The 26,917-nt window shown below is 41.1% G+C and overlaps 1 protein-coding gene across 5 annotated transcripts in view; it reads left to right on the top strand.

The window, feature by feature from the left end:
- Positions 1-26,917, top strand: part of LOC139753747 ((E3-independent) E2 ubiquitin-conjugating enzyme UBE2O) — a 455,778-nt gene that overhangs the window by 372,840 nt on the left and 56,021 nt on the right. For all 5 annotated transcript variants that reach the window (XM_071670555.1, XM_071670557.1, XM_071670558.1 and 2 more), the window contains one exon: positions 3,421-3,588. In XM_071670555.1, coding sequence (XP_071526656.1) covers positions 3,421-3,588 — 168 coding nt within the window. The remainder of the gene's footprint in view (positions 1-3,420; positions 3,589-26,917) is intronic.

Here is a 26,917-nt window from a genome sequence, read left to right as displayed (position 1 = left end):
TCCCCCACCCCCCTCATTTATTTATTTTATTTTGCTTTGTCGCTGTCTCCCGCGTTTGCGAGGTAGCGCAAGGAAACAGACGAAAGAAATGGCCCAACCCACCCCCATACACAATGTATATACATACACGTCCTCACACGCAAATATGCATACCTGTACATCTCAATGTACACATATATATACACACACAGACACATACATATATACCCATGCACACAATTCACACTGTCTGCCTTTTATTCATTCCCATCGCCACCTCGCCACACATGGAATACCATCCCCCTCCCCACTCATGTGTGTGAGGTAGCACTAGGAAAAGACAACAAAGGCCCCATTCGTTCACACTCAGTCTCTAGCTGTCATGCAATAATGCCCGAAACCACAACTTCCTTTCCACATTCATGCCCCACAGAACTTTCCATGGTTTACCCCAGACGCTTCACATGCCCTGATTCAATCCACTGACAGCACGTCAACCCCGGTATACCACATCGATCCAATTCACTCTATTCCTTGCCCTCCTTTCACCCTCCTGCATGTTCAGGCCCCGATCACACAAAATCTTTTTCACTCCATCTTTCCACCTCCAATTTGGTCTCCCACTTCTCCTCGTTCCCTCCACCTCCGACACATATATCCTCTTGGTCAATCTTTCCTCACTCATTCTCTCCATGTGCTCAAACCATTTCAAAACACCCTCTTCTGCTCTCTCAACCACGCTCTTTTTATTTCCACACATCTCTCTTACCCTTACATTACTTACTCGATCAAACCACCTCACACCACACATTGTCCTCAAACATCTCGTTTCCAGCACATCCACCCTCCTGTGCACAACTCTATCCATAGCCCACGCCTTGCAACCATGCAACATTGTTGGAACCACTATTCCTTCAAACATAGCCATTTTGGTTTCCGAGATAATGTTCTCGACTTCCACACATTCTTCAAGGCTCCCAGGATTTTTGCCCCCTCCCCCACCCTATGATTCACTTCCGCTTCCATGGTTCCATCCACTGCCAGATCCACTCCCAGATATCCAAAACACTTTACTTCCTCCAGTTTTTCTCCATTCAAACTTACCTCCCAATTTACTTGACCCTCAACCCTACTGTACCTAATAACCTTGCTCTTATTCACATTTACTCTTAACATTCTTCTTTCACACACTTTACCAAACTCAGTCACCAGCTTCTGCAGTTTCTCACATGAATCAGCCACCAGCGCTGTATCATCAGCGAACAACAACTGACTCACTTCCCAAGCTCTCTCATCCACAACAGACTTCATACTTGCCCCTCTTTCCAAAACTCTTGCATTCACCTCCCTAACAACCCCATCCATAAACAAGTTAAACAACCATGGAGACATCACACACCCCTGCCGCAAACCTACATTCACTGAGAACCAATCACTTTCCTCTCTTCCTACATGTACACATGCCTTACATCCTTGATAAAAACTTTTCACTGCTTCTAATAACTTGCCTCCCACACCATATATTCTTAATACCTTCCACAGAGCATCTCTATCAACTCTATCATATGCCTTCTCCAGATCCATAAATGCTACATACAAATCCAATTGCTTTTCTAAGTATTTCTCACATACATTCTTCAAAGTAAACACCTGATCCACACATCCTCTACCACTTCTGAAACCACACTGCTCTTCCCCAATCTGATGCTCTGTACATGCCTTCACCCTCTCAATCAATACCCTCCCATATAATTTACCAGGAATACTCAACAAACTTATACCTCTGTAATTTGAGCACTCACTCTTATCCCCTTTGCCTTTGTACAATGGCACTATGCACGCACTCCGCCAATCCTCAGGCACCTCACCATGAGTCATACATACATTAAATAACCGTACCAACCAGTCAATAATACAGTCACCCCCTTTTTTAATAAATTCCACTGCAATACCATCCAAACCTGCTGCCTTGCCGGCTTTCATCTTCTGCAAAGCTTTTACTACCTCTTCTCTGTGTACCAAATCATTTTCCCTAACCCTCTCACTTTGCACACCACCTCGACCAAAACACCCTATATCTGCCACTCTATCATCAAACACATTCAACAAACCTTCAAAATACTCACTCCATCTCCTTCTCACATCACCACTACTTGTTATCACCTCCCCATTTACGCCCTTCACTGAAGTTCCCATTTGCTCCCTTGTCTTACGCACTTTATTTACCTCCTTCCAAAACATCTTTTTATTCTCCCTAAAATTTAATGAAACTCTCTCACCCCAACTCTCATTTGCCCTCTTTTTCACCTCTTGCACCTTTCTCTTGACCTCCTGTCTCTTTCTTTTATACATCTCCCACTCATTTGCATTTTTTCCCTGCAAAAATTGTCCAAATGCCTCTCTCTTCTCTTTCACTAATAATCTTACTTCTTCATCCCACCACTCACTACCCTTTCTAATCAACCCACCTCCCACGCTTCTCATGCCACAAGCATCTTTTGCACACTCCATCACTGATTCCCTTAATACATCCCATTCCTCCCCCACTCCCCTTACTTCCATTGTTCTCACCTTTTTCCATTCTGTACTCAGTCTCTCCTGGTACTTCCTCACACACATATGTATGTATATTTGTATCTGTTTTTATGTATATGTATGCATATGTGCATATGTACATGTATGGGCATGTATGCAGATATATGTGTCCGTATATGAGTGGATGGGTCTTTCTTCATCTGTTTCCTGGCTTTACCTCACTGATGCAAGAGATGGTAATCAAGTATAATAAAGATAAATATGCTAGATATTCATTTAGTGAATAAGTGAATACAAATGAATAAGTATATCTAAACAGATTTTGAAGATTTTCAAATTTAAAGTTTGGATAGTTGTATGGTATATGGCAGCGATGTGCTATCACTGGTCTGAACTAGGGTGTATATATCAAGCAGACAGGAAAATTAGGACATCAGATTTGAGTAAATGAAGACATAGTTGTATGGTATATGGCAGTGATGTGCTGTAACTGGGCTGATCCAGGGCATATGTGTCAAGCAGACAGGGAAATCTAGAAATCAGATTTGAGCAAATGAATATTTAGTTTGTATTTTCCTAACAATACCTTTCTGTGGTGGAAAATGGAAAGCATGTATGAAAAAAGAATAGGAATTTATAAGCTAATGATTAAAAGAAATGTATTGCAAGATTTAACCTTCTAGTAAATGAATGTATTCTTGAATTGATAAGTTGCATTATAGCACAGTTGGATGTGAGAGCCTTGGATGTACATGTGATAAATTTTGAAATTTTCAACAGGTTTTATCTCATTTGATATATTTTTAATGTATTTATAGAATTAGCATGGTATTCAATGGTTGAGTGACTTTTACTGCATAAAAGTTAATCATGACATATTTATTTTTATATATTTTTCCATGGCAGGACCTGTACTCTGTTATGATTCGAGGACCAGAGCGAACTCCATATGAAGATGGTCTCTTCTTTTTTGACTTTCAGCTTTCAGCTGATTATCCACGTGCACCCCCATTATGTCATTATGTTACTTATTGCTCTGACAAGCTCAACCCAAACCTATATGAGGATGGCAAGGTAAGCTATGGATGATTTCATTTTTATGATTTTTGGATAATTCATATGCCATAAAGGTATAAGAAGGTTAAAGCTTCATGAGGAAAGAAGCATATTCTTTATTTTACAATACATTCTACAGAGTATAATTCCATGGGGATATGCACATTGGTTATAATCATAACCCCTACTCTCCAAGAGCTATATAATGACTCCTTAGCTCCAGGAAGCATCATGAATGAGTGTTAATTTTTGTGGGCTTCCTTAAAACCCTTGCGACTATTAAGCGAAAGGGTTAGGGAGAATCATTTGGTAAACAGAAAAGAGGTAGTAAAAGCTTTGTGGAAGATGAAAGCCGGCAAGGCAGCAGGTTTGGATGGTATTGCAGTGGAATTTATTAAAAAAGGGGGTGACTGTGTTATTGACTGGTTGGTAAGGATATTTAATGTATTTATGACTCATAGGTATCCCTGGAAATCGGGGAGAAAAAATACTTCCCATGTATTCCCTGGGTATCGTAGAAGGCGACTAAAAGGGGAGGGAGCGGGTGGCTGGAAATCCTCCCCTCTCTCTTTTTTTTTTTTATTTTCCAAAAGAAGGAACAGAGAAGGGGGCCAGGTAAGGATATTCCCTCAAAGGCCCAGTCCTCTGTTCTTAATGCTACCTCGCTAATGCGGGAAATGGTGAATAGTATGAAAAAAAAAGAAAAATGACTCATGGTGAGGTGCCTGAGGATTGGTTGAATGTATGCATTAGTGCCATTGTACATAAGCAAAATGGATAAAGGTGAGTGCTCAAATTACAGAGGTATAACTTTGGTGAGTATTCCTGTGAAATTATATGGGAGGGTATTGATTGAGAGGGTGAAAGCATGTACAGAGCATGAGATTGGAGAAGAGCAGTGTGGTTTCAGAAGTGGTAGAGGATGTGTAGATCAGGTGTTTGCTTTGAAGAATGTATGTGAGAAGTATTTAGAAAAACAAATGGATTTGTATGTTGTATTTATGATCTGGAGAAGGCATATGATAGACTTGATAGAGATGCTCTGTGGAAGGTATTAAGAATATATGGTGTGGTAGGTAAGTTGCTAGAAGCAGTGAAGAGTTTTTATCGAGGATGAAAGGCATGTGTATGAGTAGGAAGAGAGAAAAGTAATTGGTTCTCAGTGAATGTCGGTTTGCGGCAGGGATGTGTGATGTCTCCATGGTTGTTTAATTTGTTTATGGATGGGGTTGTTAGGGAGGTGAATGCAAAAGTTTTAGAAAGAGGGGCAAGTATGCAGTCTGTTGTGGATGAGAGAGCTTGGGAAGTGAGTCAGTTGTTGTTTGCTGATGATACAGCGCTGGTGGCTGATTCATGTGAGAAACTGCAGAAGCTGGTGACTGAGTTTGGTAAAGTGTGTGAAAGAAGAAAGCTGAGAGTAAATGTGAATAAGAGCAAGGTTATTAGGTACAGTAGGGTTGAGGGACAAGTCAATTGGGAGGTAAGTTTGAATGGAGATAAACTGGAGGAAGTGAAGTGTTTTAGATATCTGGGAGTGGATTTGTCAGCGGATGGAACCATGGAAGCGGAAGTGAATCATAGGGTGGGGGAGGGGGCGAAAGTTCTGGGAGCGTTGAAAAATGTGTGGAAGGCAAGAACATTATCTCGGAAGGCAAAAATGGGTATGTTTGAAGGAATAGTGGTACCAACAATGTTATATGGTTGCGAGGCATGGGCTATAGATAGAGTTGTGCGGAGGAGAGTGGATGTACTGGAAATGAGATGTTTGAGAACAGTATGTGGTGTGAGGTTGTTTGATCGAGTAAGTAATGGAAGGGTAAGAGAGATGTGTGGTAATAAAAAGAGTGTGGTTGAGAGAGCAGAAGAGGGTGTTTTGAAATGGTTTGGTCACATGGAGAGAATGAGTGGGGAAAGATTGACCAAGAGGATATATGTATGAGAGGTGGAGGGAACGAGAAGTGGGAGACCAAATTGGAGGTGGAAGGATGGAGTGAAAAATATTTGTAGCAATTAGGGCCTGAACATGCTGGAGGGTGAAAGGCGTGCAAGGAATAGAGTGAATTGGAACGATGTGGTATACCGGGGTCGATGTGCTGCCAATAGATTGAACCAGGGCATGTGAAGCATCTGGGGTAAACTATAGAAAGTTTAGTGGGGCCTGAATGTGGAAAGAGAGCTGTGGTTTTGGTGCATTATACATGACAGCTAGAGACTGAGTGTGAATGAATGTGGCCTTTGTTGTCTTTTCCTAGTGCTTCCTCGCGTGTGCATGGGGGAGGTGGGTGCTGTTTCATGTGTGGCAGGGTGGCAATGGGAATGGATGAAGGCAGCAAGTATGAAAATGTACATGTATATTTATGTATATGTCTGTGTATGTATATATGTATGCATTGAAATGCATAGGCATATATATATATGTATATATATGTGCATATAAGGGCGCTTATGTGTATACATGTGTAAGTGGGTGGGTTGGGCCATTCTTTCGTGTTTCCCTGTGCTACCTTGCTGACGTGGGAGACAGCAACTAAGTATAATAAAGAAAAATGTATATCAGAGGTGAAAAAAAGGGCAAATGAGAGTTGGGGTGAGAGACTATCAGTAAATTTTAGGGAGAATAAAAAGATGTTCTGGAAGGAGGTAAATAGGGTGCGTAAGACAAGGGAGCAAATGGGAACTTCAGTGAAGAGCGTAAATGGGGAGGTGATAACAAGTAGTGGTGATGTGAGCAGGAGATGGAATGAGTATTTTGAAGGTTTGTTGAATGTGTCTGATGACAGAGTGGCAGATATAGGGTGTTTGGGTCGAGGTGGTGTGCAAAGTGAGAGGGTTAGGGAAAATGATTTGGTAAACAGAGAAGAGGTAGTAAAAGCTTTGCGGAAGATGAAAGCCGGCAAGGCAGCAGGTTTGGATGGTATTGCAATGGAATTTATTAAAAAAGGGGGTGACTGTATTGTTGACTGGTTGGTAAGGTTATTTAATGTATGTATGACTCATGGTGAGGTGCCTGAGGATTGGCGGAATGCGTGCATAGTGCCATTGTACAAAGGCAAAGGGGATAAGAGTGAGTGCTCAAATTACAGAGGTATAAGTTTGTTGAGTATTCCTGGTAAATTATATGGGAGGGTATTGATTGAGAGGGTGAAGGCAGGTACAGAGCATCAGATTGGGGAAGAGCAGTGTGGTTTCAGAAGTGGTAGAGGATGTGTGGATCAGGTGTTTGCTTTGAAGAATGTATGTGAGAAATACTTAGAAAAGCAAATGGATTTGTATGTAGCATTTATGGATCTGGAGAAGGCATATGATAGAGCTGATAGAGATGCTCTGTGGAAGGTATTAAGAATATATGGTGTGGGAGGCAAGTTGTCAGAAGCAGTGAAAAGTTTTTATCGAGGATGTAAGGCATGTGTACGTGTAGGAAGAGAGGAAAGTGATTGGTTCTCAGTGAATGTAGGTTTGCGGCAGGGGTGTGTGATGTCTCCATGGTTGTTTAATTTGTTTATGGATGGGGTTGTTAGGGAGGTAAATGCAAGAGTCTTGGAAAGAGGGGCAAGTATGAAGTCTGTTGGGGATGAGAGAGCTTGGGAAGTGAGTCAGTTGTTGTTCGCTGATGATACAGCGCTGGTGGCGGATTCATGTGAGAAACTGCAGAAGCTGGTGACGGAGTTTGGTAAAGTGTGTGGAAGAAGAAAGTTAAGAGTAAATGTGAATAAGAGCAAGGTTATTAGGTACAGTAGGGTTGAGGGTCAAGTCAATTGGGAGGTGAGTTTGAATGGAGAAAAACTGGAGGAAGTGAAGTGTTTTAGATATCTGGGAGTGGATCTATCAGCGGATGGAACCATGGAAGCGGAAGTGGATCATAGGGTGGGGGAGGGGGCGAAAATTTTGGGAGCCTTGAAAAATGTGTGGAAGTCGAGAACATTATCTCGGAAAGCAAAAATGGGTATGTTTGAAGGAATAGTGGTTCCAACAATGTTGTATGGTTGCGAGGCGTGGGCTATGGATAGAGTTGTGCGCAGGAGGATGGATGTGCTGGAAATGAGATGTTTGAGGACAATGTGTGGTGTGAGGTGGTTTGATCGAGTAAGTAACGTGGGGGTAAGAGAGATGTGTGGAAATAAAAAGAGCGTGGTTGAGAGAGCAGAAGAGGGTGTTTTGAAGTGGTTTGGGCACGTGGAGAGAATGAGTGGGGAAAGATTGACCAAGAGGATATATGTGTCGGAGGTGGAGGGAATGAGGAGAAGAGGGAGACCAAATTGGAGGTGGAAGGATGGAGTGAAAAGGATTTTGTGTGATCGGGGCCTGAACATGCAGGAGGGTGAAAGGAGGGCAAGGAATAGAGTGAATTGGAGCGATGTGGTGTACAGGGGTTGACGTGCTGTCAGTGGATTGAATCAGGGCATGTGAAGCGTCCGGGGTAAACCATGGAAAGCTGTGTAGGTATGTATATTTGCGTGTGTGGACGTGTGTATGTACATGTGTATGGGGGGGGTTGGGCCATTTCTTTCGTCTGTTTCCTTGCGCTACCTCGCAACCGCGGGAGACAGCGACGAGGTATAAAAAAAAAAAAAAAAAATATATATTAGAAGTGGATGGGACAAGAAGATGGGAAACCAAATTGGAGATGGAAGGATGGAGTGAAAAAGATTTTGAGTGATTACAGCCTTAACATGCAGGAGGATGAAAGGCATGCACAGGATGAATTTCATTAGAATGATGTTGTTAACAGGGGTTGACATGTTGTCATTGGACAGAACCAGGGCATGTAGATCATCTGCATGCACAGGATTAAGTTAATTGGAATGATGCAATTTATAAGGGTTGACACAAGGTTGACCAGGGCATGTGGATCATCTGGGGCAAACCATGGAAAGGTCTGTGAGGTCTGGTTGTGGATAGATTGCAGTGGCTTTGGTGCATTGCACATGACAGCTAAAGAATGGCTTTAAGCAGATGCAGCCTTTCTTCATTTGTTTTTGGCACTACCTTGCTATCTTGGCAAATGGTGGTCAAGTATAAAAGAAAAGTGTCAACAAATATGTAAAAATGTAAACAGAAACACTTAGAAAAGGTAACTGGTTTTTAGTGATTTTGTGTCATGAGGCTTTCTTCCCTTTACATCCTCACTCCCTCTGTCACCTGACTTATCCCTCTACAAGATGACTTATGCATTAACTTCATGACTTTATTTCAGACACTTAAGGTGTGTATCAGCTCATTTTGAATCAGAAAAATTGAAGGCCTTTTTTCTTTACTAGATGAGAGACTTTCTGCTAGTCATCCAGAGTTAAAAAGTTGATGAGCATTATATATCTTGTTTGTACAGAGCTGATCATTGTTCTTATGAAGCCAAATGTCTTATAGTTTGCTGATTTATTCATGGGAAAATTTTATAGGAATGTAAATTAGATATAGCATATTTTAAAGGAAGTAAATCCAAAGAAATGAAAGAGAGAAATTGAATTTTTGATGATTTATGGGTAATGTTTAATGTGGAAAACAGGGGTATGGAAACAAGTTGGTTAGAGCTGAGATTTACTTTGTTTCATCTGCACAAAGGTTATCCTCAGAAAGTATATGACAAAGGAAGAATGAATACAGAAGAGAAGATTATATAGCTGAATGACATTTGTTAAAGTACCCTATTGAGGAGAAAGAAGGAAAACTGCCATTTCTAGTCATGGTTACATGAAGCAATCAATTCTCAAATTTTCTGTATATTGAAAACCTGTGAATAAGGATTATTTCATTCATAATCTTTTTGTCCACAATGAAAGAACTTTCAGTGAGTACTTAGAAGAAGAAACAGAATGAAATATTAAAACTCTTGAAACTAGGCTATTCCAGAGGATTACCATTAAAACAAAAGAAGAAAGTGAGGTGAATGATGAAGAGGCTTAAAGGAAATGGAGTGGAGAGCATTTCAGCAAACAATAAGAAATTCCAAGTAGTTCTCAATTAGAAACAAGCAAAGATGATTGATAGATTCACACACCAAACAGGCATAGATACTGCAATATTTTAGGAAAAGAAAATTAGCAAACTTGTAAGGTATAAACCTAGCAGGTGGGGGTAACAACAAAGGAAGTTTTGAGTTTAGGATCCGCTGTGGTAGGTGTCATGTTTAGGTTTCCATGTAGTGGATGTCAGCACTTTTCTTATGGGGAAACTAGCTGTAGGTTGATGAGGACTATAGTGGAACACCAGGTTGCCTTGTGAAAGAACAGAATGTCAAATTCTCTTGTGGTACATGTGATTGAATGTGGCAACCTACATGACTGGGATGAAGTAAAGATATTCCACTAAGGGTTTTGTAAACAAAGGAGGAAAACTCAAGAATGTGGGTACTTTATCATGAAAATTTCCAGCACTTTCATCTGTGGCCAAGATTGCAGCAAAAGAGAGGACAGAAAGGGTAGAGCCACCAAGCCAAGCCAGCCGAAGGAATGATGCATCAATTGACCAATGCTTGCTTGTATATTTAGTCCTGCATCTCCCTTTGTCATGTACTCTGAGGATGACTTTTGTGAAGTTGAAACAAAGTAAATCTTGGTTCTAACCCATTTTTTCCACACTACCTTGTTTTCAACGTTTGTCATGATGGGTTATGATTAATGTTTAATGTAATGCATAAGGAATTATGTTAGGTAGATATATAGATTGCTCTGTTTCGGTGCATTACACATGACAGCTAGAGATTGAGTGTGAACGAGTGTGGCCTTTTTTGTCTTTTCCTGGCACTACCTCGCTGAAGGGAGGGGTGGTGCTATTTCCTGTGTGGCTGGGTAGTAACAGGGATGGATGAAGGCAAACAAGTATGAATATGTACATGTGTATATATTCCTAAGAGTCCTTGGGGAAAATGAAACACGATAAGCTCCCAAGTGCACTTTCGTGTAATAATCACATCATCAGGGGAGACACAAGAGAGAAGTATAACAGTCAGTTGATATACAATGAGGAGATGAAGCTAGGATGCCATTTGGTAAACATATGATTGTCTAAGACAGACAGCGAGCGTTCATAAACTTATCATTTTACAAATTTTATCAACAAAGTTATCTAATTTGTATAGACCATCACGAATATTAAGATTATAATTCTTTGTGCTTGTAATAATAGATGATTCAATGATACTTCTCATGGTAATAAAGTTAAAGTTAATAACTGAGATGGCATTACTCCAGTCAGTACAATGATTATAGTTTTTAACGTGATTAAAACAAGGCATTTGATTCTTGTCCTGTTCTTATACTATATTTATGTTGCTTAAGTCTAACAGAAAGATCCTTACCAGTCTGCCCAATGTAAAACTTATCAATTTCTGCATGGCACTTTATAGATGCACCCAGGAGAATTTTCTGGTGAATTCCTGATTAAGATGTTCTTTTTAGTATTATTATTGCTGAAGGCAACATTTACATTGAAGGATTAAAGCAACATGGGAAGTAAAGTAAAATTATTATCAAAAGGGAGAACTAAAGGATTCTTGGTGTCAATGGTAGGTTTGGGCTGAACTCTATGAAATGATTTCTTTGCTAACTTCAGGGATTTATCAATGAAAGATCTAGGGTACTTTACCTTAGATCCAATAGAATATATCTTCTCAAACTCATCATCAATATACTCTGGACTGCAAATACGTAATGCCCAAATGAACATAAATTGAAGTGATGATAATTTAACTCTGTCATGTTGAGATGAGTAATAATGGATATATGAGCTTACATTGGTAGGTTTTCTCTATATGCTAAACTTAAACTAGTTTCCTTGCCTATGGGTCATTCAATCTAAAAATGGTAACATACCTTTATTTTCATTTTCTACAGTAATTTTGATGGAAGGTACTAGATTGTAAGTAAGGGGAGAAATATTTGTAAATTCTCATTTGTTGGCCAACACAAAGAACATCATCTACATATCTAAACCAAATTGCATTAGAAGGTAAGACATCCTTTAGTAATTTTGTTTCAAAAAATTCCATATAAAGATTACTTAGTACAGGTGAAAGAGGGTTACCCATTGCCATACCAAATTTTTGAGCATAATAATCTTCATTGCATTGGAATACACAGTCTTTTATACACAATTTTATCAGTTCAATGAAAACAGACTTTGAAACAGGTAAATAAATATCATCCAAAACATCAAACAAAATTCTAAAAGGTCATCAACTCGAACTTTTGTAAAAAGTGAGGAAACCTCAAAGCTAAATAGTTTAAATTCAAAATTGACATTGATATTGTGAAGCTTGTTCATGATATTAGAATATGATATCTTACCAACTAAAGGGCTTAATAAAGAAACTAATCATTTTGACAGTTTATATGTGATGGAGCCTACTGAACTCACTATAGGTCTTGCTGGAAAATTTTGTTTGTGTTTTGATAAGTCCATACATATATGGCAGTGAAGGGGACAAAGATGACAAACTTTTGATAAGAGAACCATTACCTTTCAACAACAACTTCATTTCTTTATTGAAATGGGAATTAAATGCTTCTAGGGTATTCTTACTGAGTTTAGAATATGTTGTGTCATCATTTAAAAGATCATTCATTTTAGATAAATAGTTACTTTTGTCTAAAATCACAACAGTGTTAAACTTATCTGCTTTAGTAATATGTATATCATTGTCTCTTTTTAAGGTGTTGATAGCTCTTATAAATCTTTTAGGGCAATTAGGTTCCACTGGTTTTGACAAACTGACATACACTAAACCTAACAGATATTAATTTCATCATTAGTTAAATTACTGTATTTCTCTAAATTGCAAAATGACTTTGTGACATCAACACAGCTGGCTTCCCTGTTAGAGCACACAAAACTTAATCCATAGCCTAAGGCACATAAGGAATCTTTATCTAGTCGCTTATTTGACAGGCTTATCACAAAAGAAGGGTTTTTGTTCTTAGTCCAGTCGCTGTTTTTGATAAGATGGTTCAACTTCCAATTTAGTTTCATTTGTATTGTATTGCATTCATTCCTTAATCTATTATAGCAATAGTACAACATCCTGTTCTTCCAAGAGAGAAGAAATGTGCCTTTCAAATGGCAATATCGACATATTGGAAGAATCTGATGTTGGACTATTGCTATAATAGATTAAGGAATGAATGCAATAGGCTACAAATGAAACTAAATTGTAAGTAAATCCTTTAATGTAAATGTTGCCTTCTGCAATAATAATACTATAAAGAATATCTTAATCAGGAATTCACCAGAAAATTCTCCTGGGTGCATCTATTCACTGCCATGCAGAAGTTGTGATAAGTTTTATGTTGGGCAGACTGGTAAGGATCTTTCTGTTTCTGTTAGACATTTCTTTCTTTTTCATACTATTAGCCATTTCCCGCGTTAGCGAAGGTAGCGTTAAGAACAGAGGACTGGGCCTTAGAGGGAATATCCTCACCTGGCCCCCTTCTCTGTTCCTTCTTTTGGAAAAATAAAAAAAAAAAAAAAAAACGAGAGGGGAGGATTTCCAGCCACTCAATCCCTCTCCTTTTAGTCGCCTTCTATGACACATAGGGAATACGTGGGAAGTATTCTTTCTCCCCTATCCCCTGGGATAATGAAACACGATAAGTTCCCAAGTGCACTTTCGTTGCTTAAGTTTGTTAGACTTGAGCAACATAAATGTAGTATAAGAACAGGACAAGAATCAAATGCCTTGTTTAATCACATTAAGAACTATGGTAATGACTGGAGTAATGCCATCTCAGTTATTAACTCTAACTCTATTACCACGTAAAGTATCATTGAATCATCTGTTATTAAATGCACAAAGAATTATAATCTTAATATCAGTGATGGTCTATACAAATTAGATAACTTTATTGTTGATAGATTTGTAAAATGATAAGTTTATGAACGTTCGTTGTCTGTCTTAGACAATCGCATGTTTACCAAATGGCATCCTAGCTTTGTCTCTTCGTTGTATATCAACTGACTGTTATATTTCTCTCTTGTGTCTCCCCTGATGATGTGATTATTACACGAAAGTGCACTTGGGAACTTATCGTGTTTCAATTTCCCTGGGGACTCTTAGAAATATACTTGAATCACGCACAAAATTGTGATCCTTTCCAATGTGTATATATATATATAAAGTATTTTGAAGGTTTGTTGAATGTGTTTGATGATAGAGTGGCAGATATAGGGTGTTTTGGTCGAGGTGGTGTGCAAAGTGAGAGGGTTAGGGAAAATGATTTGGTAAACAGAGAAGAGGTAGTAAAAGCTTTGCGGAAGATGAAAGCCGGCAAGGCAGCAGGTTTGGATGGTATTGCAGTGGAATTTATTAAAAAACGGTGTGACTGTATTATTGACTGGTTGGTAAGGTTATTTAATGTATGTATGACTCATGGTGAGGTGCCTGAGGATTGGCGGAATGCATGCATAGTGCCACTGTACAAAGGCAAAGGGGATAAGAGTGAGTGCTCAAATTACAGAGGTATAAGTTTGTTGAGTATTCCTGGTAAATTATATGGGAGGGTATTGATTGAGAGGGTGAAGGCATGTACAGAGCATCAGATTGGGGAAGAGCAGTGTGGTTTCAGAAGTGGTAGAGGATGTGTGGATCAGGTGTTTGCTTTGAAGAATGTATGTGAGAAATACTTAGAAAAGCAAATTGATTTGTGTGTAGCATTTATGGATCTGGAGAAGGCATATGATAGAGTTGATAGAGATGCTCTGTGGAAGGTATTAAGAATATATGGTGTGGGAGGCAAGTTGTTAGAAGCAGTGAAAAGTTTTTATATAGGATGTAAGGCATGTGTACATGTAGGAAGAGAGGAAAGTGATTGGTTCTCAGTGAATGTAGGTTTGCGGCAGGGGTGTGTGATGTCTCTATGGTTGTTTAATTTGTTTATGGATGGGGTTGTTAGGGAGGTGAATGCAAGAGTTTTGGAAAGAGGGGCAAGTATGAAGTCTGTTGTGGATGAGAGAGCTTGGTAAGTGAGTCAGTTGTTGTTCGCTGATGATACAGCGCTGGTGGCTGATTCATGTGAGAAACTGCAGAAGCTGGTGACTGAGTTTGGTAAAGTGTGTGAAAGAAGAAAGTTAAGAGTAAATGTGAATAAGAGCAAGGTTATTAGGTACAGTAGGGTTGAGGGTCAAATCAATTGGGAGGTGAGTTTGAATGGAGAAAAACTGGAGGAAGTAAAGTGTTTTAGATATCTGGGAGTGGATCTGGCAGCGGATGGAACCATGGAAGCGGAAGTGAATCATAGGGTGGGGGAGGGGGCGAAAATCCTGGGAGCCTTGAAGAATGTGTGGAAGTCGAGAACATTATCTCGGAAAGCAAAAATGGGTATGTTTGAAGGAATAGTGGTTCCAACAATGTTGTATGGTTGCGAGGCATGGGCTGTGGATAGAGTTGTGCGCAGGAGGGTGGATGTGCTGGAAATGAGATGTTTGAGGACAATGTGTGGTGTGAGGTGGTTTGATCGAGTAAGTAACGTAAGGGTAAGAGAGATGTGTGGAAATAAAAAGAGCGTGGTTGAGAGAGCAGAAGAGGGTGTTTTGAAGTGGTTTGGGCACATGGAGAGGATGAGTGAGGAAAGATTGACCAAGAGGATATATGTGTCGGAGGTGGAGGGAGCAAGGAGAAGAGGGAGACCAAATTGGAGGTGGAAAGATGGAGTGAAAAAGATTTTGTGTGATCGGGGCCTGAACATGCAGGAGGGTGAAAGGAGGGCAAGGAATAGAGTGAATTGGAGCGATGTGGTATACCGGGGTTGACGTGCTGTCAGTGGATTGAATCAAGGCATGTGAAGCGTCTGGGGTAAACCATGGAAAGCTGTGTAGGTATGTATATTTGCGTGTGTGGACGTATGTATATACATGTGTATGGGGGTGGGTTGGGCCATTTCTTTTGTCTGTTTCCTTGCGCTACCTCGCAAACGTGGGAGACAGCGACAAAAAAAAAAAAAAAAAAAATATATATATATATATATATATATATATATATATATATATTTTTTTTTTTTATACTTTGTCGCTGTCTCCCGCGTTTGCGAGGTAGCGCAAGGAAACAGACGAAAGAAATGGCCCAACCCCCCCCATACACATGTATATACATAAGTCCACACACGCAAATATACATACCTACACAGCTTTCCATGGTTTACCCCAGACGCTTCACATGCCTTGATTCAATCCACTGACAGCACGTCAACCCCGGTATACCACATCGCTCCAATTCACTCTATTCCTTGCCCTCCTTTCACCCTCCTGCATGTTCAGGCCCCGATCACACAAAATCTTTTTCACTCCATCTTTCCACCTCCAATTTGGTCTCCCTCTTCTCCTTGCTCCCTCCACCTCCGACACATATATCCTCTTGGTCAATCTTTCCTCACTCATCCTCTCCATGTGCCCAAACCACTTCAAAACACCCTCTTCTGCTCTCTCAACCACGCTCTTTTTATTTCCACACATCTCTCTTACCCTTACGTTACTCACTCGATCAAACCACCTCACACCACACATTGTCCTCAAACATCTCATTTCCAGCACATCCATCCTCCTGCGCACAACTCTATCCATAGCCCACGCCTCGCAACCATACAACATTGTTGGAACCACTATTCCTTCAAACATACCCATTTTTGCTTTCCGAGATAATGTTCTCGACTTCCACACATTCTTCAAGGCCCCCAGGATTTTCGCCCCCTCCCCCACCCTATGATCCACTTCCGCTTCCATGGTTCCATCCGCTGCCAGATCCACTCCCAGATATCTAAAACACTTCACTTCCTCCAGTTTTTCTCCATTCAAACTCACCTCCCAATTGACTTGACCCTCAACCCTACTGTACCTAATAACCTTGCTCTTATTCACATTTACTCTTAACTTTCTTCTTCCACACACTTTTCCAAACTCAGTCACCAGCTTCTGCAGTTTCTCACATGAATCAGCCACCAGCGCTGTATCATCAGCGAACAACAACTGACTCACTTCCCAAGCTCTCTCATCCCCAACAGACTTCATACTTGCCCCTCTTTTCAAAACTCTTGCATTTACCTCCCTAACAACCCCATCCATAAACAAATTAAACAACCATGGAGACATCACACACCCCTGCCGCAAACCTACATTCACTGAGAACCAATCACTTTCCTCTCTTCCTACACGTACACATGCCTTACATCCTCGATAAAAACTTTTCACTGCTTCTAACAACTTTCCTCCCACACCATATATTCTTAATACCTTCCACAGAGCATCTCTATCAACTCTATCATATGCCTTCTCCAGATCCATAAATGCTACATACAAATCCATTTGCTTTTCTAAGTATTTCTCACATACATTCTTCAAAGCAAACACCTGATCCACACATCCTCTACCACTTCTGAAACCACACTGCTCTTCCCCAATCTGATGCTCTGTACATGCCTTCACCCTCTCAATCAATACCCTCCCATATAATTTACCAGGAATACTCAACAAACTTATACCTCTGTAATTTGAGCACACACTCTTATCCCCTTTGCCTTTGTACAATGGCACTATGCACGCATTCTGCCAATCCTCAGGCACCTCACCATGAGTCATACATACATTAAATAACCTTACCAACCAGTCAACAATACAGTCACCCCCTTTTTTAATAAATATATGTATATATATATACATATATATGACTACCAACTGCAGACATCTGGGTATGGAATTGGCTAGGTTCCTCGAGTATTTTAGGTCCTTCTTTTGGGTCCTTAGGGTCATGATCTGAATGAGGCGAGTCAGTGATGAGGTGTTGCAGTGACCAAGCTTGACTCATCTGGTTCCAGTAGTTCTCGGTTGGGTTAAGGTCTTGGGACTTCCCGGGCCTTTCCAGCAGTGGAATATCTTTCAGTGATAATATATTCACCTTTCTAGCCTTATAGGCGGGTGGGCACTATCCTCCATACCCGTAAACCTCATTGAAAGGAAGTAGATGGTCTTTAGCACCTCAGTGTATTAGTTTCCATTCATTGTGTAAAGGAACCCCGTATCATCACACTATCTGGGCGTGTAGTGAAACGAGTCAAACCGGCTGGCACCCTCCACATTCTTCATTCTCCCCTGCCTTAGTTGCTACACGCTTGAAGGAGTTATCTTTGGAAAACATCACCATGCTCCGCTGTTACTCACTCCAGTCCTTTTGTGTTTCTTTACTAGCGCGAGTCATTTTCATTTCATTCGCTTTTAAAAAAAAATAGGTTTCAAGGCAGCTCCCTTGCAGAAGGGAATGTGAAGGTCCTTTTGCAGGCATTGTTGATTAGTTTCTTTGAGAGACGTTTCTTAGATTTTTGGATGTTTTTTTCTTCGAGTTTGGCAGCTGAAATGAGAGGCTGCTTCAATATTTCTCATCTTAGGAGGTTCTCAGAGTTAGAATTCTTCTTCGGTTGCTCCGTCTCTGGTGGTTCACTGGTGCTTTAGAAGTCTTCCTTGGGCAACCAGGAATGAGTTTTGGTGTTGGGACGATTGTCAGGGGAGGTTACGGGCGAGCGCAAGCAAGCCGCTGCCTGATCACGTGTTTGGGGCGCCCAGTAGTTTTTAACATTTCCTTACGTAACAGTGCACTGTACAGCTTTTAAATGGCGGAATATTTGTGATATGCAAAACTGGTAAGGTTATTCTTGTCCAGGTAGGAAAATAATTGGTCCAATATGTATTCATTGCTGTTTATATAAGAGTGAGTGCTCAAATTACAGAGGTATAAGTTTGTTGAGTATTCCTGGTAAATTATATGGGAGGGTATTGATTGAGAGGGTGAAGGCATGTACAGAGCATCAGATTGGGGAAGAGCAGTGTGGTTTCAGAAGTGGTAGAGGATGTGTGGATCAGGTGTTCGCTTTGAAGAATGTATGTGAGAAATACTTAGAAAAGCAAATGGATTTGTATGTAGCATTTATGGATCTGGAGAAGGCATATGATAGAGTTGATAGAGATGCTCTGTGGAAGGTATTAAGAATATATGGTGTGGGAGGAAAGTTGTTAGAAGCAGTGAAAAGTTTTTATCGAGGATGTAAGGCATGTGTACGTGTAGGAAGAGAGGAAAGTGATTGGTTCTCAGTGAATGTAGGTTTGCGGCAGGGGTGTGTGATGTCTCCATGGTTGTTTAATTTGTTTATGGATGGGGTTGTTAGGGAGGTAAATGCAAGAGTTTTGAAAAGAGGGGCAAGTATGAAGTCTGTTGGGGATGAGAGAGCTTGGGAAGTGAGTCAGTTGTTGTTCGCTGATGATACAGCGCTGGTGGCTGATTCATGTGAGAAACTGCAGAAGCTGGTGACTGAGTTTGGAAAAGTGTGTGGAAGAAGAAAGTTAAGAGTAAATGTGAATAAGAGCAAGGTTATTAGGTACAGTAGGGTTGAGGGTCAAGTCAATTGGGAGGTGAGTTTGAATGGAGAAAAACTGGAGGAAGTGAAGTGTTTTAGATATCTGGGAGTGGATCTGGCAGCGGATGGAACCATGGAAGCGGAAGTGGATCATAGGGTGGGGGAGGGGGCGAAAATCCTGGGGGCCTTGAAGAATGTGTGGAAGTCGAGAACATTATCTCGGAAAGCAAAAATGGGTATGTTTGAAGGAATAGTGGTTCCAACAATGTTGTATGGTTGCGAGGCGTGGGCTATGGATAGAGTTGTGCGCAGGAGGATGGATGTGCTGGAAATGAGATGTTTGAGAACAATGTGTGGTGTGAGGTGGTTTGATCGAGTGAGTAACGTAAGGGTAAGAGAGATGTGTGGAAATAAAAAGAGCGTGGTTGAGAGAGCAGAAGAGGGTGTTTTGAAGTGGTTTGGGCACATGGAGAGGATGAGTGAGGAAAGATTGACCAAGAGGATATATGTGTCGGAGGTGGAGGGAACAAGGAAAAGAGGGAGACCAAATTGGAGGTGGAAAGATGGAGTGAAAAAGATTTTGTGTGATCGGGGCCTGAACATGCAGGAGGGTGAAAGGAGGGCAAGGAATAGAGTGAATTGGAGCGATGTGGTATACCGGGGTTGACGTGCTGTCAGTGGATTGAAGCAGGGCATGTGAAGCGTCTGGGGTAAACCATGGAAAGCTGTGTAGGTATGTATATTTGCGTGTGTGGATGTATGTATATACATGTGTATGGGGGGGGTTGGGCCATTTCTTTCATCTGTTTCCTTGCGCTACCTCACAAACGCGGGAGACAGCGACAAAGTATAATAAAAAATAAAAAAATATATATATATATCTCGGAAAGCAAAAATGGGTATGTTTGAAGGAATAGTGGTTCCAACAATGTTGTATGGTCGCGAGGTGTGGGCTATGGATAGAGTTGTGCGCAGGAGGATAGATGTGCTGGAAATAAGATGTTTGAGGACAATGTGTGGTGTGAGGTGGTTTGATCGAGTAAGTAACGTAAGGGTAAGAGAGATGTGTGGAAATAAAAAGAGCGTGGTTGAGAGAGCAGAAGAGGGTGTTTTGAAATGGTTCGGGCACATGGAGAGAATGAGTGAGGAAAGATTGACCAAGAGAATATGTGTCGGAGGTGGAGGGAACGAGGAGAAGAGGGAGACCAAATTGGAGGTGGAAAGATGGAGTGAAAAAGATTTTGTGTGATCGGGGCCTGAACATGCAGGAGGGTGAAAGGAGGGCAAGGAATAGAGTGAATTGGAGCGATGTAGTATACCGGGGTTGACGTGCTGTCAGTGGATTGAATCAAGGCATGTGAAGCGTCTGGGGTAATCCATGGAAAGCTGTGTAGGTATGTGTATTTGCGTGTGTGGACGTATGTATATACATGTGTATGGGGGTGGGTTGGGCCATTTCTTTCGTCTGTTTCCTTGCGCTACCTCGCAAACGCGGGAGACAGCGACAAAGCAAAATATATATATATATATATATATATATATATATATATATATATATATATTTTTTTTTTTTTTTTTTTTTTTTTTTATACTTTGTCGCTGTCTCCCGCGTTTGCGAGGTAGCGCAAGGAAACAGACGAAAGAAATGGCCCAACCCCCCCATACACATGTACATACACACGTCCACACACGCAAATATACATACCTACACAGCTTTCCATGGTTTACCCCGGACGCTTCACATGCCTTGATTCAATCCACTGACAGCACGTCAACCCCTGTATACCACATCGCTCTAATTCACTCTATTCCTTGCCCTCCTTTCACCCTCCTGCATGTTCAGGCCCCGATCACACAAAATCCTTTTCACTCCATCTTTCCACCTCCAATTTGGTCTCCCTCTTCTCCTCGTTCCCTCCACCTCCGACACATATATCCTCTTGGTCAATCTTTCCTCACTCATTCTCTCCATGTGCCCAAACCATTTCAAAACACCCTCTTCTGCTCTCTCAACCACACTCTTTTTATTTCCACACATCTCTCTTACCCTTACGTTACTTACTCGATCAAACCACCTCACACCACACATTGTCCTCAAACATCTCATTTCCAGCACATCCATCCTCCTGCGCACAACTCTATCCATATCCCACGCCTCGCAACCATACAACATTGTTGGAACTACTATTCCTTCAAACATACCCATTTTTGCTTTCCGGGATAATGTTCTCGACTTCCACACATTTTTCAAGGCTCCCAAAATTTTCGCCCCCTCCCCCACCCTATGATCCACTTCCGCTTCCATGGTTCCATCCGCTGCCAGATCCACTCCCAGATATCTAAAACACTTCACTTCCTCCAGTTTTTCTCCATTCAAACTCACCTCCCAATTGACTTGACCCTCAACCCTACTGTACCTAATAACCTTGCTCTTATTCACATTTACTCTTAACTTTCTTCTTCCACACACTTTACCAAACTCCGTGGTAGAGGATGTGTGGATCAGGTGTTTGCTTTGAAGAATGTATGTGAGAAATACTTAGAAAAGCAAATGGATTTGTATGTAGCATTTATGGATCTGGAGAAGGCATATGATAAAGTTGATAGAGATGCTCTGTGGAAGGTATTAAGAATATATGGTGTGGGAGGCAAGTTGTTAGAAGCAGTGAAAAGTTTTTATCGAGGATGCAAGGCATGTGTACGTGTAGGAAGAGAGGAAAGTGATTGGTTCTCAGTGAATGTAGGTTTGCGGCAGGGGTGTGTGATGTCTCCATGGTTGTTTAATTTGTTTATGGATGGGGTTGTTAGGGAGGTAAATGCAAGAGTCTTGGAAAGAGGGGCAAGTATGAAGTCTGTTGGGGATGAGAGAGCTTGGGAAGTGAGTCAGTTGTTGTTTGCTGATGATACAGCACTGGTGGCGGATTCATGTGAGAAAGTGCAGAAGCTGGTGACGGAGTTTGGTATATATATATATATATATATATATATATATATGGTGCCTCCAGCTTCTTTGCCATCTGAAGTTTGCATCAGCCTTCACTCCTGCCTGCAGTAGCATGCTCTCCGACATGTTTCATGAGCTCCTCTTCGCCAACGGAACTACCTTGGCCACCAGTGATGCTACTACATTTGTGAATCAAAAACCATTGCAACACAAACCTCGCCAGGTGGTAGTGTCCCGCAGTGTATCGAGAGAGACTTCCCCAGAACTTTTTTAAAGGGGAAGTAAATGTTTATAGTTGTGTTACTGGAGTGATAGTTTTCATACATGGTGCTTTGACAAGAAAATAGTGAAATTGGAAAAAATGTAGCTTAGACACTGAAGCTTATTGATACAGTGGTTAAATTGATGAGAACTACTATTGACTTTTGTGTAAATAAATTAAACATTTCCTTTTTCCATAGCCAGAGGTTGAACCATTATGTGACGTTCATTTTTTTCTTTTCATTTCAAGCTAGAAGTTTCAGTTTTCTAAATTGTTTCTTACATTTTTCATATGTATATATATGTATGTGTGTGTGTGTGTGTATATGTGCGTGTGTGTGTGTACGTGTGTGTATGTGTATATCTATATATGTATATTATCCCTGGGGATAGGGGTGAAAGAATACTTCCCACGCATTCCTCGCGTGTCGTAGAAAGCGACTAGAGGGGACGGGAGCGGGGGGCCAGAAATCCTCCCCTCCTTGTATTTTTTTAACTTTCTAAAATGGGAAACAGAAGAAGGAGTCACGCGGGGAGTGCTCATCCTCCTCGAAGGCTCAGATTGGGGTGCCTAAATGTGTGTGGATGTAACCAAGATGTGAAAAAAGGAGAGATAGGTAGTATGTTTGAGGAAAGGAACCTGGATGTTTTGGCTCTGAGTGAAACGAAGCTCAAGGGTGAAGGGGAAGAGTGGTTTGGGAATGTCTTGGGAGTAAAGTCTGGGGTTAGTGAGAGGACAAGAGCAGGGGAAGGAGTAGCAGTACTCCTGAAACAGGAGTTGTGGGAGTATGTGATAGAATGTAAGAAAGTAAATTCTCGATTAATATGGGTAAAACTGAAAGTTGATGGAGAGAGATGGGTGATTATTGGTGCATATGCACCTGGGCATGAGAAGAAAGATCATGAGAGGCAAGTGTTTTGGGAGCAGCTGAATGAGTGTGTTAGTGGTTTTGATGCACGAGACCGGGTTATAGTGATGGGTGATTTGAATGCAAAGGTGAGTAATGTGGCAGTTGAGGGAATAATTGGTATACATGAGGTGTTCAGTGTTGTAAATGGAAATGGTGAAGAGCTTGTAGATTTATGTGCTGAAAAAGGACTGATGATTGGGAATACCTGGTTTAAAAAGCGAGATATACATAAGTATACTTATGTAAGTAGGAGAGATGGCCAGAGAGCGTTATTGGATTACGTGTTAATTGACAGGCGCGCGAAAGAGAGACTTTTGGATGTTAATGTGCTGAGAGGTGCAACTGGAGGGATGTCTGATCATTATCTTGTGGAGGCTAAGGTGAAGATTTGTATGGGTTTTCAGAAAAAAAGAGTGAATGTTGGGTTAAAGAGGGTGGTGAGAGTAAGTGAGCTTGGGAAGGAGACTTGTGTGAGGAAGTACCATGAGAGACTGAGTACAGAATGGAAAAAGGTGAGAACAATGGAAGTAAGGGGAGTGGGGGAGGAATGGGATGTATTGAGGGAATCAATGAAGGATTGCGCAAAAGATGCTTGTGGCATGAGAAGAGTGGGAGGTGGGTTGATTAGAAAGGGCAGTGAGTGGTGGGATGAAGAAGTAAGAGTATTAGTGAAAGAGGAGAGAGAGGCATTTGGACGATTTTTGCAGGGAAAAAATGCAATTGAGTGGGAGACGTATAAAAGAAAGAGACAGGAGGTCAAGAGAAAGGTGCAAGAGGTGAAAAAAAGGGCAAATGAGAGTTGGGGTGAGAGAGTATCATTAAATTTTAGGGAGAATAAAAAGATGTTCTGGAAGGAGGTAAATAAAGTGCGTAAGACAAGGGAGCAAATGGGAACTTCAGTGAAGGGTGCAAATGGGGAGGTGATAACAAGTAGTGGTGATGTGAGAAGGAGATGGAGTGAGTATTTTGAAGGTTTGTTGAATGTGTTTGATGATAGAGTGGCAGATTTAGGGTGTTTTGGTCGAGGTGGTGTGCAAAGTGAGAGGGTTAGGGAAAATGATTTGGTAAACAGAGAAGAGGTAGTAAAAGCTTTGCGGAAGATGAAAGCCGGCAAGGCAGCAGGTTTGGATGGTATTGCAGTGGAATTTATTAAAAAAGGGGGTGACTGTATTGTTGACTGGTTGGTGAGGTTATTTAATGTATGTATGGCTCACGGTGAGGTGCCTGAGGATTGGCGGAATGCATGCATAGTGCCATTGTACAAAGGCAAAGAGGATAAGAGTGAGTGCTCAAATTACAGAGGTATAAGTTTGTTGAGTATTCCTGGTAAATTATATGGGAGGGTATTGATTGAGAGGGTGAAGGCATGTACAGAGCATCAGATTGGGGAAGAGCAGTGTGGTTTCAGAAGTGGTAGAGGATGTGTGGATCAGGTGTTTGCTTTGAAGAATGTATGTGAGAAATACTTAGAAAAGCAAATGGATTTGTATGTAGCATTTATGGATCTGGAGAAGGCATATGATAGAGTTGATAGAGATGCTCTGTGGAAGGTATTAAGAATATATGGTGTGGGAGGCAAGTTGTTAGAAGCAGTGAAAAGTTTTTATTGAGGATGTAAGGCATGTGTACGTGTAGGAAGAGAGGAAAGTGATTGGTTCTCAGTGAATGTAGGTTTGCGGCAGGGGTGTGTGATGTCTCCATGGTTGTTTAATTTGTTTATGGATGGGGTTGTTAGGGAGGTAAATGCAAGAGTTTTTAAAGAGGGGCAAGGATGAAGTCTGTTGGGGATGAGAGAGCTTGGGAAGTGAGTCAGTTGTTGTTCGCTGATGATACAGCGCTGGTGGCTGATTCATGTGAGAAACTGCAGAAGCTGGTGACTGAATTTGGTAAAGTGTGTGAAAGAAGAAAGTTAAGAGTAAATGTGAATAAGAGCAAGGTTATTAGGTACAGTAGGGTTGAGGGTCAAGTCAATTGGGAGGTGAGTTTGAATGGAGAAAAACTGGAGGAAGTGAATTGTTTTAGATATCTGGGAGTGGATCTGGCAGCGGATGGAACCATGGAAGCGGAAGTGGATCATAGGGTGGGGGAGGGGGCGAAAATTCTGGGAGCCTTGAAGAATGTGTGGAAGTCGAGAACATTATCTCGGAAAGCAAAAATGGGTATGTTTGAAGGAATAGTGGTTCCATCAATGTTGTATGGTTGCGAGGCGTGGACTATGGATAGAGTTGTGCGCAGGAGGATGGATGTGCTGGAAATGAGATGTTTGAGGACAATGTGTGGTGTGAGGTGGTTTGATCGAGTAAGTAACGTAAGGGTAAGAGAGATGTGTGGAAATAAAAAGAGCGTGGTTGAGAGAGCAGAAGAGGGTGTTTTGAAATGGTTTGGTCACATGGAGAGAATGATTGAGGAAAGATTGACCAAGAGGATATATGTGTCGGAGGTGGAGGGAATGAGGAGAAGAGGGAGAGCAAATTGGAGGTGGAAAGATGGAGTGAAAAAGATTTTGTGTGATCGGGGCCTGAACATGCAGGAGGGTGAAAGGAGGGCAAGGAATAGAGTGAATTGGAGCGATGTGGTACATCGGGGTTGATGTGCTGTCAGTGGATTGAATCAGGGCATGTGAAGCGTCTGGGGTAAACCATGGAAAGCTGTGTAGGTATGTATATTTGCGTGTGTGGACGTATGTATATACATGTGTATGGGGGTGGGTTGGGCCATTTCTTTCGTCTGTTTCCTTGCGCTACCTCGCAAACGCGGGAGACAGCGACAAAGCAAAAAAAAAAAATAAAAAAAAAAAATATATATATATATATATATATATATATATATATATATATATATATATATATATATATATACATATATATATATATATATATATATATATATATATATATGGGGAGGTGATAACAAGTAGTGGTGATGTGAGAAGGAGATGGAGTGAGTATTTTGAAGGTTTGTTGAATGTGTTTGATGATAGAGTGGCAGATATAGGGTGTTTTGGTCGAGGTGGTGTGCAAAGTGCGAGGGTTAGGGAAAATTATTTGGTAAACAGAGAAGAGGTAGTAAAAGCTTTGCGGAAGATGAAAGCCGGCAAGACAGCAGGTTTGGATGGTATTGCAGTGGAATTTATTAAAAAAGGGGGTGACTGTATTGTTGACTGGTTGGTAAGGTTATTTAATGTATGTATGACTCATGGTGAGGTGCCTGAGGATTGGCGGAATGCTTGCATAGTGCCATTGTACAAAGGCAAAGGGGATAAGAGTGAGTGCTCAAATTACAGAGGTATAAGTTTGTTGAGTATTCCTGGTAAATTTTATGGGAGGGTATTGATTGAGAGGGTGAAGGCATGTACAGAGCATCAGATTGGGGAAAAGCAGTGTGGTTTCAGAAGTGGTAGAGGATGTGTGGATCAGGTGTTTGCTTTGAAGAATGTATGTGAGAAATACTTAGAAAAGCAAATGGATTTGTATGTAGCTTTTATGGATCTGGAGAAGGCATATGATAGAGTTGATAGAGATGCTCTGTCGAAGGTATTAAGAATATATGGTGTGGGAGGCAAGTTGTTAGAAGCAGTGAAAAGTTTTTATCGAGGATGTAAGGCATGTGTACGTGTAGGAAGAGAGGAAAGTGATTGGTTCTCAGTGAATGTAGGTTTGCGGCAGGGGTGTGTGATGTCTCCATGGTTGTTTAATTTGTTTATGGATGGGGTTGATAGGGAGATGAATGCAAGAGTTTTGGAAAGAGGGGCAAGTATGAAGTCTGTTGGGGATGAGAGAGCTTGGGAAGTGAGTCAGTTGTTGTTCGCTGATGATACAGCGCTGGTGGCTGATTCATGTGAGAAACTGCAGAAGCTGGTGACTGAATTTGGTAAAGTGTGTGAAAGAAGAAAGTTAAGAGTAAATGTG

Source organism: Panulirus ornatus, chromosome 15 (assembly GCF_036320965.1).
Source record: "Panulirus ornatus isolate Po-2019 chromosome 15, ASM3632096v1, whole genome shotgun sequence".
Lineage (NCBI taxonomy): Eukaryota > Metazoa > Arthropoda > Malacostraca > Decapoda > Palinuridae > Panulirus > Panulirus ornatus.
The sequence above is the reverse complement of the archived record's forward strand: the minus strand, read 5'-3'. Positions and strand labels throughout refer to the sequence as shown.